The 15,565-nt window shown below is 43.3% G+C and overlaps 1 protein-coding gene across 2 annotated transcripts in view; it reads left to right on the plus strand.

Annotated features, from left to right (window-relative positions):
- Nucleotides 1-15,565, plus strand: part of ARHGAP10 (Rho GTPase activating protein 10) — a 351,925-nt gene that overhangs the window by 79,224 nt on the left and 257,136 nt on the right. For both annotated transcript variants that reach the window (XM_040418526.1, XM_040418527.1), the window contains exon 5: nucleotides 5,476-5,577. In XM_040418526.1, coding sequence (XP_040274460.1) covers nucleotides 5,476-5,577 — 102 coding nt within the window. The remainder of the gene's footprint in view (nucleotides 1-5,475; nucleotides 5,578-15,565) is intronic.

Consider the following 15,565-nt stretch of genomic DNA (forward strand, 5'->3'; position numbering starts at 1 on the left):
TAGAATTGCAGACAGGCCAGTGGGATTTTTTATGTTCAGGGGTGCAGGTTAGGACCCCGGGGGTTGTCTCCTCCAAGGCCGGACAACTCTTTTAACATATTTGTGTAGACTTATTTGCATAGGTTCCATTCCATTGCACATATTTTCTTTTATATCCACACATGGCACTATTGAGTATATCCACTTAAAAGTTTTATCACAAATTATGATTTTTTTAATTAAGTTAAGGGCATTTTAATACAATAAAATTAATATAATATAGTGCTATATCAGAAAAATTGGAACCAGTGCTTCATAAATATGGCATTTTTCGGAGTACCATATTTCTTAATGTATGCAAGCCAGATAACTGCCATAAACACATCTCCCCCATACAGCTCTGTTTCCTGCTTCCCTTCAGCGCATGATAAAGTTTCCTGCCTGCAGACACCATTAGGGGGAGCTCAGTTTATAAAAATGTATACAGTTATCGTTGAACTTGATGGAAGCCGTAAAAAAATCTCTGTACTGAACTCGCCCTAGTGGTGGATTCTGAAAAATGCCTTGGATTTTTATAGCGGAACAGAAGTAGTAATTCTGGATGGGTTCCCCTTCCACCTAAGCTCTATAGCAGTTATTTGGTCTGCTGCTTTGGCAGCTAGAATCCAGAGAGTCCAAAATGGGAGATCAACCACTGTGTTAAAGCAGTACTAGATCGAATGACTAAAATCATGATCTGTTTGCTGTATTTCTTCTATACTGCAAGCAATGTGTTCTTCCACTTTTCCCTTGTATCTTATAATAACAGTGCATTTCTTAAACTTTATGGACAGTAAATATTCATTTATGTTGTTCCAGTGGAAGTAAATACTGTTCCCCATAAAATGACAATTCAGGAGTGTCTTTCGAACTCTTGGGGGTCATGTATCAAATTGGTGTATAATAGAACTGGAAACAACACAATGTACAGTCAGGAGAATTGAGAGGTACTCTCTAAGGTATAGTACATACTGAAACGGGCGACGTTTCAATTAGCCTCAATATTCTGGCAGTGTTTAACCCCTTGCCAGAAATAGGTGCAACTCTACATCCATTTTTGTTGTATTGTGTATTCCTACAAATAGTCGTACACACAAACGGTCTCCATATGTAGCAGGGCCGACTGCAACGGCTGAGATCAGAGAGAACCCCATAAATATCACGGTTAATAATGACTGTGGCATCTAAAAGGTTTCACAGGATAACTAACAACCCCCCCTGATGCAGTTGCAGTGCGCCAATGGTTGTAGTGCCGATTGTCGGACCCTGCACCTGCTATCTCAGTACACATACAGTGCTGCCCATAATTATTCATACCCCTGGCAAATTTTGACTTAAAGTTACTTTTATTCAACCAGCAAGTAATTTGTTGATGGGAAATAACATAGGTGTCTCCCAAAAGATAATAAGACGCTGTACAAGAGGCATTATTGTGGGGAAAAAAAAAACATTTCTCCACTTTTATTTACATTTGAGCAAAAAGTGTTCAGTCCAAAATTATTCATACCCTTCTCAATAATCAAGAGAAGCAATCAAACGCTTCCTATAATTGCAGACTAGCTTTTTGCATGTCTCCACAGGTATTTTTTCCCATTCATCTTTACCAATGAGCTCCAAATCTTTCAGGTTGGAGGGTCTTTTTGCCATCACCCTGATCTTTAGCTCCCTCCACAGATTCTCAATTGGATTCAAGTCTTTTGCTGTGTGTTTTGGGTCATTGTCATGCTGAAATGTCCACTGGTGCCCAAGGCCAAGTTTCTCTGCAGACTGCCTGATGTTGTCGTTGAGAATCCTCATGTATTGCTCTTTTTTCATGGTGCCGTTTAGGCTGAGTTCACACAGGCGAGTATTCCGCGCGGGTGCAATGCGGGAGGTGAACGCATTGCACCCGCACTGAATCTGGACCCATTCATTTCTATGGGGTTGTGCACATGAGCTGTGATTTTCACGCATCACTTATGCGTTGCGTGAAAATCGTAGCATGCTCTATATTGTGCGTTTTCCACGCAACGCAGACCCCATAGAAGTGAATGGGGCTGCGTGAAAATCTCAAGCATCTGCAAGCAAGTGCGGATGCGATGCGATTTTCACGCACGGTTGCTAGGAGACGATCGGGATGGAGACCCGATCATTATTATTTTCCCTTATAACATGGTTATAAGGAAATATAATAGCATTCTGAATACAGAATGCATAGTAAAATAGCGCTGGAGGGGTTAAAAAAAAATTAATTAATTAATCCATTTGCTCACGCAGCCCGTCATCTCTTCTGTCTTCATCTTAGCTGTGTGCAGGAAAAGGACCTGTGGTGACGTCACTCCGGTCATCACATGATCCATCACCATGGTAAAAGATCATGTGACGGACCATGTGATGACCGGAGTGACATCACCACAGGTCCTTTTCCTGCACACAGCTAAGATGAAGACCGAAGAGATGCCGGGCTGCGCGAGCAAGTGGATTAAGGTGAGTTAAATTTAATTTAATTTTATTTTTAACCCCTCCAGCGCTATTTTACTATGCATTCTGTATTCAGAATGCTATTATTTTCCCTTATAACCATGTTATAAGGGAAAATAATACAATCTACAGAACACCGATCCCAAGCCCGAACTTCTGTGAAGAAGTTCGGGTTTGGGTACCAAACATGCCGATTTTTCTCACGCGCGTGCAAAACGCATTACAATGTTTTGCACTCGCGCGGAAAAATCGTGCATGTTCCCGCAACGCACCCGCACCTTTTCCCGCAACGCCCGTGTGAACTCAGCCTTACTGTGATTAGGTTCCCTGGTCCATTGGCTGAAAAATACCCCCAAAGCATTAGGTTCCCACCACCATGTTTGACAGTGGGGATGGTGTTCTTTGGGTTGAAGGCTTCTCCTTTTTTACGCCAAATGAAGGAAACATCATTGCGACCAAACAATTAAATTTTTGTTTCATCTGACCATAACACAGAAGACCAGAAGTCTTATTCTTTGTCCAGATGAGCTTTTGCAAAGGCCAAGCGAGCTTTTGTGCCTTATCTGGAGAAGTGGAACCCAGCATTGTGCAGTGTCCGTTTGATTGTCTGCCTTGAGACATTGCCACCAGCAGGGCCCAGATTCACCAGGATGGCCTTGGTGGTGATCCTTGGATTCTTTTTCACCTCTCTAACTATCCTCCTGGCCAGCACAGGTGTCACTTTTGGCTTCCGACCACAGTGCGGAACATCTTGTATTTTTTGCTCAAATGTAAATAAAAGCTGAGAAATGTTTTTTTTCCCCACAATAATGCCTCTTGTACATCGTCTTATTATCTTTTGGGAGACACCTATGTCATTCCCTGTCAAAAAATTACTTGCTGGTTCAATAAAAGTAACTTTAAGTCAAAATTTGCCAGGGGTATGAATAATTATGGGCAGCACTGTACGTACTTGCCAGTATTTTATTTTTGAACAGCCATAATACACTTTAATGCATATGTATAGCAGTTGATTATACTAGCCACCTGGAGCTAAAGTACTGTAGGGAGACCTTAACAATTCACCAAATGATTGTTTGTTCAACTGCTGATAAACGGTTAGGCAACTTCTATCTGATGTGTATGGCAGGAATCAACATACCTTCTGCACTCCAGCTGCTGTGAAACTACAAATCCCAGCATGCACACTTTCTCCGCTGTTCCTGTAACTCCCATAGCAGTGAAAGGACAATGCTGGGAGTTGTAGTTTGAGAAGAGGCAATTATTGGGAATTACCCGGATGTTTCCGATAACTGCCTAATAGTAACCTCAGCTGTATGGGGGCAAGTGATACAGTCATTGCATGTTCCCATAGAGCAGTGGTGGTGAACCTATGGCACGGGTGCCAGAGGCGGCACTCAGAGCCCTCTCTGTGGGCACCCTGGAAAAAGTCTATGGTGTACCAATATGCCTTAGACCTTTCTTGCCATTCATGAGCGCAGGGCGCACTTTGAACGACACAGGAAGATATACTGTATTGGACTGTAGTATTCAGGTTAAATTGCCATGTTTTCACTTTGCTGTAAATAAGTGGGTTTTGGGTTGCAGTTTGGGCACTCAGTCTGTAAAAGGTTCACCATCACTGCCATAGAGTATCATTATATGTGTGCAGCAGATTGCTGTTTAGACAGTATGATCTGCTGCACAGAAGTAATGATTTTTTCATAGGTCAATATTAGGAAACGAGTGTTTATACAAATACTCATCCCCGATAATTGGCCTGTGTACAAGGGCCTTTACTGCCAGATTTTCCCAACATGTTCTATTTTTTTGTGGAACATACATACGGATGTGGAAAGCACACAGATCATCTATATGCTTTCCGCATCCGTATGTCCGTTCTGCAGAAAGATAGACTATGGGGAAGATTTATCATCTCCTTTACACCAGAAAAATCGCAAGCTGATTAAGCCAGAAATCTATGGCAGTTGTCGTAAATTTCTGTTTAGGCGCACAGACTGCAAGAGGATGCACCTAATTTATGATGAGGAGTAGGGATGAGCGAATCTATTTCGGATGACACATCCGAAGTGGATTCACATAAAACTTTGTTCCAATACTGTACTGTAAAACTACAAATCCCAGCATGCACACTTGCTTCCCTGTTCTTGTAACTCCTATAGCAGTGAAAGGACAATGCTGGGAGTTGTAGTTTGAGAAGAGTTAGAGTGCCGGAGTTTGCTGATCCCTGGTGTATGGCCACCTTTAGTCATGTCAGACAGCTTTTCAGTGGCTGTAATCTTTCTTGCTCTCTGCCTATTCTGTGTAAATCATTCACTGAGTAATTTTATAATTATGCCTTTAATATGCCCCAGACACCACATCAAAGTTATAAAAAAAGATCAAAGTATAAAATGCTTTAGAAAACTGCATATGTTTTTGTAGGCGTTTTGAAGATAGTGGAAGTAAAAAAACAAAACAAAACAAAAAAACACTTGCAAAAACCTAACCTTATACCCGTATGTTTGTCAGTGTTCTTAAAGGGAGTCTGTCACGTCATTTTCAGCAATATAACTAACAGTATTGCCCCATAGTTGATTGCAGACACATTCCAATCACACCTGTGTGCTAAAAACCGGCTCCCAAGTGCCCAACTGGGTGGGGGTTTGTTTTGCTTTGGGCTGGGACTTGGGGACTGTTTTTCAGCACAATAAAAGTGCTTTTCTGGACATGGAATAAAGACACAAAGGGGGTCATTTACTATTCTGAAATACGCCTAAATTAGGCATATGTTAGGTACAGATGGCGCTGCAATGGTGAGCTGCTCCGCTATCTGCGACTTTGCCCCGCTCATGCCAGGTCTAAAATTGAGGGCGGGTGGCGAGGATGGGCCTGTTTTAGGAGTAGAAAATGGTCTAAATGTAAGACAGCGAGGAAAAATGTGAACATTTTGGAAAATTTGCATTTATTCACTTTCTTGTGCAATGGTTTAATAAAATGTGTAACTCTTTTACACAGGAAGAGAAGAAGAAGTTTGATAAAGAAACTGACAAAAACTACAGCAATCTAGATAAACACGTGAGCATGTCATCAAAGAAGAAAGAGCCTCAGCTACAAGAGGTAAGGCTGGTCTGAAGTGATTGGTGTAGATCGTGTGCACAAGGCCTGATGTCGCATTTGCTGCTGATTTGACATGTATTTCAGGCTGTGCATTGCAAAGTGTGAAATCCATGGTGGAAATCCACAGCATAAATTGACAGGCTTCACTTTTGAAATCTGCCTTAGGCCTCATGCACACGACCGTTGTTTGGGTCCACATCCGAGCCGCCGTTTTGGCGTCTCGGTTTCGGACCCATTCATTTCAATGGGGCCGCAAAAGATGCGGACAGCACTCCGTTCCGCGGCCCCGCAAAAAAAATATAACATGTCCTATTCTTGTCCGCGCTTTGCGGACAAGAATAGGCATTTATATTGCCGGCTTCCGTTCCGCAAATTGCGGAAGGAAACGCGGGCGCCTTCCTTTTTTTGCCGATCCGCAAAAAACGGCACCTTCGTGTGCATGAGGCCTTAGTCCTATATAACATAACCTAAAGGGTTTTTTCTGGATTTAAATATTCATGACCTGCTTTTTTTCAATATCATAATAGTGGGGGTTCCTGGCAGCCCCATCGATTAGACTGATGGAAGGAGCTTTGGCACAACAGAGCTAGTACAGCTCTGTACTTCAGCTAGCTTTCTAACTGTATGCCAGATTTTGGTTGATATTTTACAGTACCCACGTATTGTAAATTAAAAACTATAAATTATATCACATTTCCATTTACTGCATGAAGTAATTTATCGCGCAGTCTTATATAGTTATGTGGTGATGTACCATCTTTTTCGCCCTATGAGATGCACTTTTTCCCTCTAAAGAAGGGAAAAATATCAGTGCGTCTTATAGGGCGAATATTGTTGAGTGCTTTATTCCATTATGTTTAACCCCTTCACGACATCCATCATACATGTACGGCGGATGTTGGTTCTTTAACCACCTTAGCCCCTAGGGCTTAAACACCCTGAAAGACCAGGAGACTTTTTACACTTCTGACCTACACTACTTTCACCGTTTATTGCTCTGTCATGCAACTTACCACCCAAATGAATTTTACCTCCTTTTCTTCTCACTAATAGAGCTTTCATTTGGTGGTATTTCATTGCTGCTGACATTTTTACTTTTTTTGTTATTAATCGAAATTTAATGATTATTTTGCAAAAAAATGACATTTTTCACTTTCAGTTGTAAAATTTTGCAAAAAAAACGAGATCCATATATAAATTTTGCTCTAAATTTATTGTTCTACATGTCTTTGATAAAAAAAAAATGTTTGGGTAAAAAAAAAATGGTTTGGGTAAAAGTTATAGCGTTTACAAACTATGGTACAAAAATGTGAATTTCCGCTTTTTGAAGCAGCTCTGACTTTCTGAGCACCTGTCATGTTTCCTGAGGTTCTACAATGCCCAGACAGTACAAACACCCCACAAATGACCCCATTTCGGAAAGTAGACACCCTAAGGTATTTGCTGATGGGCATAGTGAGTTCATAGAACTTTTTATTTTTTGTCACAAGTTAGCGGAAAATGATGATTTATTATTATTATTTTTTTCTTACAAAGTCTCATATTCCACTAACTTGTGACAAAAAATAAAAAGTTCTATGAACTCACTATGCCCATCACGAAATACCTTTGGGTCTCTTCTTTCCAAAATGGGGTCACTTGTGGGGTAGTTATACTGCCCTGGCATTCTAGGGGCCCAAATGTGTGGTAAGGAGTTTGAAATCAAATTCTGTAAAAAATGACCAGTGAAATCCGAAAGGTGCTCTTTGGAATATGGGCCCCTTTGCCCACCTAGGCTGCAAAAAAGTGTCACACATCTGGTATCTCTGTATTCAGGAGAAGTTGGGGAATGTGTTTTGGGGTGTCTTTTTACATATACCCATGCTGGGTGAGATAAATATCTTGGTCAAATGCCAACTTTGTATAAAAAAATGGGAAAAGTTGTCTTTTGCCAAAATATTTCTCTCACCCAGCATGGGTATATGTAAAATGACACCCCAAAACACATTCCCCAACTTCTCCTGAATACGGAGATACCAGATGTGTGACACTTTTTTGCAGCCTAGGTGGGCAAAGGGGCCCATATTCCAAAGAGCACCTTTCGGATTTCACTGGTCATTTTTTACAGAATTTGATTTCAAACTCCTTACCACACATTTGGGCCCCTAGAATGCCAGGGCAGTATAACTACCCCACAAGTGACCCCATTTTGGAAAGAAGAGACCCCAAGGTATTCGCTGATGGGCATAGTGAGTTCATGGAAATTTTTATTTTTTGTCACAAGTTAGTGGAATATGAGACTTTGTATGGAAAAAAAAAAAAAAAAAAAAAAAAAATCATCATTTTCCACTAACTTGTGACAAAAAATAAAAAATTCTAGGAACTCGCCATGCCCCTCACGGAATACCTTGGGGTGTCTTCTTTCCAAAATGGGGTCACTTGTGGGGTAGTTATACTGCCCTGGCATTTTCCGGGGGCCCTAATGTGTGGTAAGTAGGTAAATGACCTGTGAAATCCGAAAGGTGCTCTTTGGAATGTGGGCCCCTTTGCCCACCTAGGCTGCAAAAAAGTGTCACACATCTGGTATCTCCGTATTCAGGAGAAGTTGGGGAATGTGTTTTGTGGTGTCATTTTACATATACCCATGCTGGGTGAGAGAAATATCTTGGCAAAAGACAACTTTTCCCATTTTTTTATACAAAGTTGGCATTTGACCAAGATATTTATCTCACCCAGCATGGGTATATGTAAAATGACACCCCAAAACACATTCCCCAACTTCTCCTGAATACGGAGATACCACATGTGTGACACTTTTTTGCAGTCTAGGTGGGCAAAGGTGCCCAAATTCCTTTTGGGAGGGCATTTTTAGACATTTGGATACCAGACTTCTTCTCACGCTTTGGGGCCCCTAAAATGCCAGGACAGTATAAATACCCCACATGTGACCCCATTTTGGAAAGAAGACACCCCAAGGTATTCAATGAGGGCCATGGCGAGTTCATAGAAAAAAAAATAATTTGGCACAAGTTAGCGGAAATTGATTTTTTTGATTTTTTTTTTTCTCACAAAGTCTCCCTTTCCGCTAACTTGGGACAAAAATTTCAATCTTTCATGGACTCAATATGCCCCTCAGCGAATACCTTGGGGTGTCTTCTTTCCAAAATGGTGTTATTTGTGGGGTGTTTGTACTGCCCTGGCATTTGAGGGTCTCCGCAATCATTACATGTATGCCCAGCATTAGGAGTTTCTGCTATTCTCCTTATATTGAGCATACAGGTAATGAGATTTTTTTTTTCTGTTCAGCCTCTGGGCTGAAAGAAAAAAATGAACGGCACAGATTTCTTCATTTGCATCGATCAATGTGGATGAAAAAATCTCTGCCAAAAAAAGAAAAAGGAGGGGAAAGGCGTCTGCCAGGACATAGGAGCTCCGCCCAACATCCATACCCACTTAGCTCGTATGCCCTGGCAAACCAGATTTCTCCATTCACATCAATCGATGTGGATGAATAAATCATTGCCGGGATTTTTTTTTTTATATATACAAAGTGTTTGCCAAAGTATATGAACACCGCCACCTCCTCAGCTCATATGCCTCGGCAAACGTATCTTTTACTGCAGAGGAGAAATCTCGTCTTGCAGCGCCGCATACACCGACTTGCGTGTAATCTGACAGCAGCACAATGCTTCTGTCCGAATGCACATCAGTGCTGCAGCTAGTCGATCGGTTGGTCCATCTGGAAGGTAAAGAAAAAAACAGGCCGCAACGCAATAAATTTATTAACTTTTGAACAGAACATATTAAACTTTTTTAACTGAACGTTAACTTTTTTACTTACCGGTATTTTTTTTTTGATTTAGTTTTTTTTACCTTTATAGAACAAACCTCTCCTTCCCCATGGGACAATGTGCAAAGCGCAAATCGCCCAAAGATGTGGCGAAGTACGTTATGCACTTTATCCCAGGTGAAAGGAGAGGTTTGCAGCAGCTGTGAGTAAAAGGGCCCTAATAGCCCTGTGTGCCTGTCCTGTGAGATGCAATCCCTATGCTAGGTGTACCTGTGTGTGGTACTTCCGGAAACACTCACCAAAGCATAGGGCAGGGTGGTCAGGACAGTCAGGACAGAAATAGCGGGTGTCACGCCTTATTCCACTCCTGCTACAGACACGACATCTTTTTCGGGGTGACGGTTGGGTTGAGGTACTAGGAACGACACTGGGGAAATGTCGCTCGTGTAGACGGCTAACTACACTGGTGGATGGGGCCACGGAACCTCCTGGATACAGGAGGTTCTCGATGATCTCTTCCTGGAATTTGAGGAAGGATCCTGTTCTCCCAGCCTTACTGTAGAGAACAAAACTCTTATACAGCGCCAATTGAATTAAATATACAGACACCTTCTTATACCAGCGTCTGGTTCTGCGGGAAACTAAATACGGAGACAACATCTGGTCATTGAAGTCCACCCCTCCCATGAGCGCATTATAGTCGTGGACACAGAGGGGCTTTTCAATGACACGGGTTGCTCGCTCAATTTGGATTGTCGTGTCTGCGTGAATGGAGGAGAGCATGTAAACGTCACGCTTGTCTCTCCATTTCACCGCGAGCAGTTCTTCGTTACACAAGGCAGCCCTCTCTCCCCTTGCAAGACGGGTGGTAACGAGCCGTTGGGGGAAGCCCACGCGACTAGTTCGCGCGGTGCCACAGGCGCAAATCCGTTCTAGAAACAAATGCCTAAAGAGGGCCACACTTGTGTAAAAATTGTCCACATAAAGATGGTACCCCTTGCCGAATAAGGGTGACACCAAGTCCCAGACTGTCTTCCCACTGCTCCCCAGGTAGTCAGGGCAACCGACCGGCTCCAGGGTCTGATCTTTTCCCTCATAGATCCGAAATTTGTGGGTATAGCCTGTGGCCCTTTCACAGAGCTTATACAATTTGACCCCATACCGGGCACGCTTGCTTGGGATGTATTGTTTGAAGCCAAGGCGCCCTGTAAAATGTATTAGGGACTCATCTACGCAGATGTTTTGCTCAGGGGTATACAAATCTGCAAATTTCTGGTTGAAATGGTCTATGAGGGGCCGAATTTTGTTGAGCCGGTCAAAAGCTGGGTGGCCTCTGGGACGGGAGGTGGTGTTGTCGCTAAAATGCAGGAAACGGAGGATGGCCTCAAATCGTGCCCTGGACATAGCAGCAAGAGAACATGGGCATGTGATGAATCGGGTTCGTGGACCAATATGACCGCAATTCATGCTTTTTAGTTAGACCCATGTTGAGGAGAAGGCCCAAAAAAAATGTAAGTTCGGAAACTTGGACTGGTTTCCACCGGAAAGGCTGGGCATAAAAGCTTCCCGGGTTGGCGGATATAAATTGTGTGGCATACCGGTTTGTCTCTGCCACGACTAAGTCCAAGAGCTCCGCAGTCAAGAACAGCTCAAAAAATCCCAGGGCCGAACCGATTTGAGCCGTCTAAACCCGAACTCTAGACTGGGCGGTGAAAGGGGGAACTAATGGTGCGGCTGAAGTTGGTGACTGCCAATCAGGGTTTGCCAGCACCTCAGGGATTCTAGGGGCTCTACGGGCCTGTCTGTGCGGTGGCTGCGACGGGGTAACTACTGCACGTGCCACCGTACCAGCTTCAACTGCCCTTCTGGTGCTCGCGACGTCACCATGTTGTACGGCAGTGCTGGTACTAGGTCCAGGGAGGGCTGCGCTGCTGGTGTATGCCTCACCACGTGATCCGGCAGCGACAGCCCCACTCTGCTGCTCTTGAAGCGGATCCTGCATAACCTGTGGTCTAGCGACACGGGGCCTGGTACGCCTGGTGCTATCAGGGACCTCCACCTCCTCGTCCGAACTTTGGGTCAGAGAGCCACTGCTTTCCACAGGTTCATATTCTGACCCGCTAGATTCGTCAGATGAGGGTTCCCACTCCTCATCCGACTGGGTCAGAATCCTGTAGGCCTCTTCAGAAGAATACCCCCTGTTTGACATTTTGGACTACTAAATTTAGGGGTATTCCCTGAGACTACCCAAGAAAAAAAGCAAACCTGTCTTACAAAGGGGAGGCTAGCGAAATACCGGAGGCCGCTGCGGTTGATAAAAAATATCAAAACAGATTTTTTTATCGCCGCAGTGCGTGTAAAATGAATGTGCAGTGATCAAAAAAAAAAATATTTTTTGTCACTGCGGTGGGGCGGGCGTGGGTGAACGCACGTGTGGGCGACCAATCAGGCCTGATCGGGCAAACACTGCGTTTTGGGTGGAGGGCGAGCTAAGGTGACACTAATACTATTATAGATCTGACCGTGATCAGTTTTGATCACTTACAGATACTATAAAAGTACAAATGCTATTTAGCGATACGCTAAACAGCGAATAAGTGACTGCGGTGCGGTGGGCTGGGCGCTAACTCAGGCTAAACTACCTAACCAAGGGGCCTAAACTATCCCTAAAACCTAACAGCCAATACTAGTGAAAAAAAATAAAAGTGACAGTTTACACTGATCACTTTTTTTCCTTTCACTAGTGATTGACAGGGGCGATCAAAGGGGTGATCAAAGGGTTAATTGGGGTGCAGGGGGGTGATCTGGGGCTAAGGTGTAGTGTTTGGTGTACTCACAGTTCAGTCTGCTCCTCTGCTGGATCCAACCGACGAAAAGGACCAGCAGAGGAGCAGACAAGCCATATAACAGATCATATTTGCTAATATGATCTGTTATATGACTTGTGATTGGATTTTTTGAAAATCGCCAGCCTGCCAGCCAATGATCATTGCTGGCAGGCTGGTGACGAACTTGTTCTTTAAATTTTGCCAGCCCGCGATGCGCATGCGCGGGCTGGCTTTGAGCGAAATCTCGCGTCTCGCGAGATGACGCGTATATGCGTGATTGTGCGCAGCGCTGCCACCTCCGGAACGCGAATCTGCGTTAGGCGGTCCGGAGGTGGTTAAATATGGCGCCTGGTCTGGAGCGGAGTGAGCGCCATAAGCTAGCGGGTGCCTGTGGTTTTTATACAGTAGACACTGCGATCAGTAATGCCGATCGCAGACATTTAACTCCTCAGATGCCATGGTCATCGCCGCATGAGAAAATGCCCATACTATTAAAATATAAAAAATAAATGGCCGATTCCCAATTTTTTTCATCACTTTACCTCCCCAAAAAATGTAATAAAAAGTTATCAAAAAGTCATACACACCCCAAAATCAAAAACTACAGATTGTCCCACAAAAAAATGAGCCCTCACATATGTTCTCACACTTAACTATAAAAAAGTTACGGGGGTCTGAATATGGCAATGAAAATAAAAAAAACTTTTTTTAAAGTTTATTTTTTTCAGTACTAAAACTAAAGAAAAACTATGCAAATGTAGTATCGCTGTAATCATACTAACCTGGAGAATGAAGAGTACAAGTCAGTTTTAGCGCATAGTGAATGCCGTAAAAACAAAACCAGTCAAACTGTGGCGGAACTGCATCAGAAAGGGGATAAGATGAATGTGTTGTTTATAAATCTTCCCCTACTGCATATGCCAACCAGATTTACTATTTTTATATTTGTTTGTAAATCCTGGACTTTATGTGACAGATCTATTACCTTTTGCACCATTTAGCGGTTAGTCCTATCTATACAGTATTATAGCCTATCTGCCAAATAATTTATATATTAAATGTATACTCTCTGATAATACAGGGGGCTGCATACATATTCTGTATTCATCTCGCATGATATAATTACTGAACATAGTTTTGGATGTCCTATCCTTTGAATGGCCATTAAGTTTCTTCGGTGGGGGTCCAGTCTATGGAACCTCCTCCAGTCAGCACAGAGGGCAGCTGTGCCTATTTTTGCAACTCTGCTGTTCAACTAAAGGCACTGAGCTGCAGGACCAGGCACAGCTGCACATACGGCTCTAGTGAGCTCCCACGTCCTTTTCATTGTGCTGGTGGGGGGGCCCCCAGGGTTCAAGTCCAGGAGCACTCCTCTAAGATAGTCTACAGCTATGGGGAGAAGTAAAATTTTACTGAAGTGTAAAAATGTAGAAATGTTCTGAAGGCCACCAGTAGGTAAAGTTACAGTGTACCTGTCATTTCATTTATCTTTTTTAATGTATAGCGACAGTAATTTAAACAGTTTTTTTCTTATTTATTATGGAATTATGTAAATTTTTATTAGTACACAGACACCCAATACACTTGCTGTCAGCACAGACCACTGTAGCCCTGCTCTTTTCCCTATCTTCCCAGCACTAACCATTAGTGTTCCTTAGCGACACTCCATGGTTTGTTAAGGAAATTCCATCTTCAGTGTTCTACAGTAGAATGCTGAAGAAGGGTACCTGTAAGATGCAGAAGCAGGCTTCTTCTCTCCCTGTTCCAGTCTTGCCTTTCTGCATGTCTAATATATTTAGCAAAAAAACTAATGTTACTAACCTCCCTACATATTTCATCTTCTTGCAGTGCTCCCCTCTAACTTCACTTGCGTCTGGTTAGTGCTGGAAAGTTTTGTTTCTAATATACTTCATTAAGAAATTGTTATTTTTATTAAAAAAACAACTGTTCCTTAGTGGCTTAGTGAAATTCCTTCTTCAGCGTACCTGTAAAATGCCTCTTCTCTCCCTGCCCCTCTCTGTGCCTGCATGTCTACTACATTTTTCTGCCAGCGCGCTCCCCTATCTTCCCTGTGCGCATCTGGTTAGTTCTGGGGATCGGAGCTGGGAAGCAGAGATCAGCTCTAACAGTAAGTGTATTATATTCTTATATACTTGCTCTCAGTGCTGATTGCCTCAGCCTCACTCCTCTCCATCTTCCCAGTGTGTCTCTGGTTAGTGCTGGGAAGATAGGGAGAGGACAGGGACTGCAGTGTTCGGTGCTGACAGTAAGTGTATTTTGTGTCTGTGTACTTACTGTTAATATTGGTCTCTGCGTCCCTGCTGTTCTCCGCGCTAACCATAGATGACCTGGGAGGACTACTGCCTGCAATCAGTGCGTACAGCAGATTAAATATACAGGGAAGCTTGTAACGTTAGTTTTTTAGTGAATATATTACACATATAGGTCAGCAAGATGGGGCAAGGAGAACAGAGGCAAGCTGATAATCCTGACTCTGCATTTTACAGGTACCTATCTCCATCATTGTGTAGAATGTTGAAGATGGAATTTCCTTAGCAGCACTCACTGCTGACATTAGTGATGTGCTAATGTCAGCTGAACATAACTATATTAGTGCCATCTCACTGCCTGCCGCCGTTATTTAGAAAAAAGAACTTGTATAATATGCAAATTAGCCTCTAGGAGCAGGGGGGGTGTTGCTCCTGCTCCTAGAGGCTCCGTTCTCCCACCTCTGGCCACGCCCTGCTACACTTGATTGACAGGGCCAGGCAGCATTTAAGTCGTCCTGTCTGGCCCTGAGTTCGGGTGAAATCTTCAGCCATTTAGTATGCGGTGCAGGCATAGTGAAGACGAGATGCTCACCAGCTGTCGACTTCCTTACTGCAGCTGAAGATTTCATCCGAACTTGGGGCCAGGCAGGAGGACGTGAACGCTGCCTGGCCCTGTCAATCAAGTGTAGCAGGGCGTGGCCAGAGGTGGGAGAACGGAGCCTCTAGGAGCAGGAGCAGCGCCTCATTTGCATATTATAAAAGTTATTTTTGCTAAATAACGGCGGCACATAATGAAATGGGACTATTATACACTGCTCAAAAAAATAAAGGGAACATTTAAACAACACAATGTAACTCCAAGTCAATCACACTTCTGTGAAATCAAACTGTCCACTTAGGAAGCAACACTGAGTGACAATCAATTTCACATGCTGTTGTGCAAATGGGATAGACAACAGGTGGAAATTATAGGCAATTAGCAAGACACCCCCAATAAAAGGAGTGGTTCTGCAGGTGATAACCACAGACAACTTCTCAGTTCCTATGCTTCCTGGCTGATGTTTTGGTCACTTTTGAATGCTGGCGGTGCTTTCACTCTAGTGGTAGCATGAGACGGAGTC

The sequence above is a fragment of the Bufo bufo genome, chromosome 2, assembly GCF_905171765.1.
Source record: "Bufo bufo chromosome 2, aBufBuf1.1, whole genome shotgun sequence".
NCBI lineage: Eukaryota > Metazoa > Chordata > Amphibia > Anura > Bufonidae > Bufo > Bufo bufo.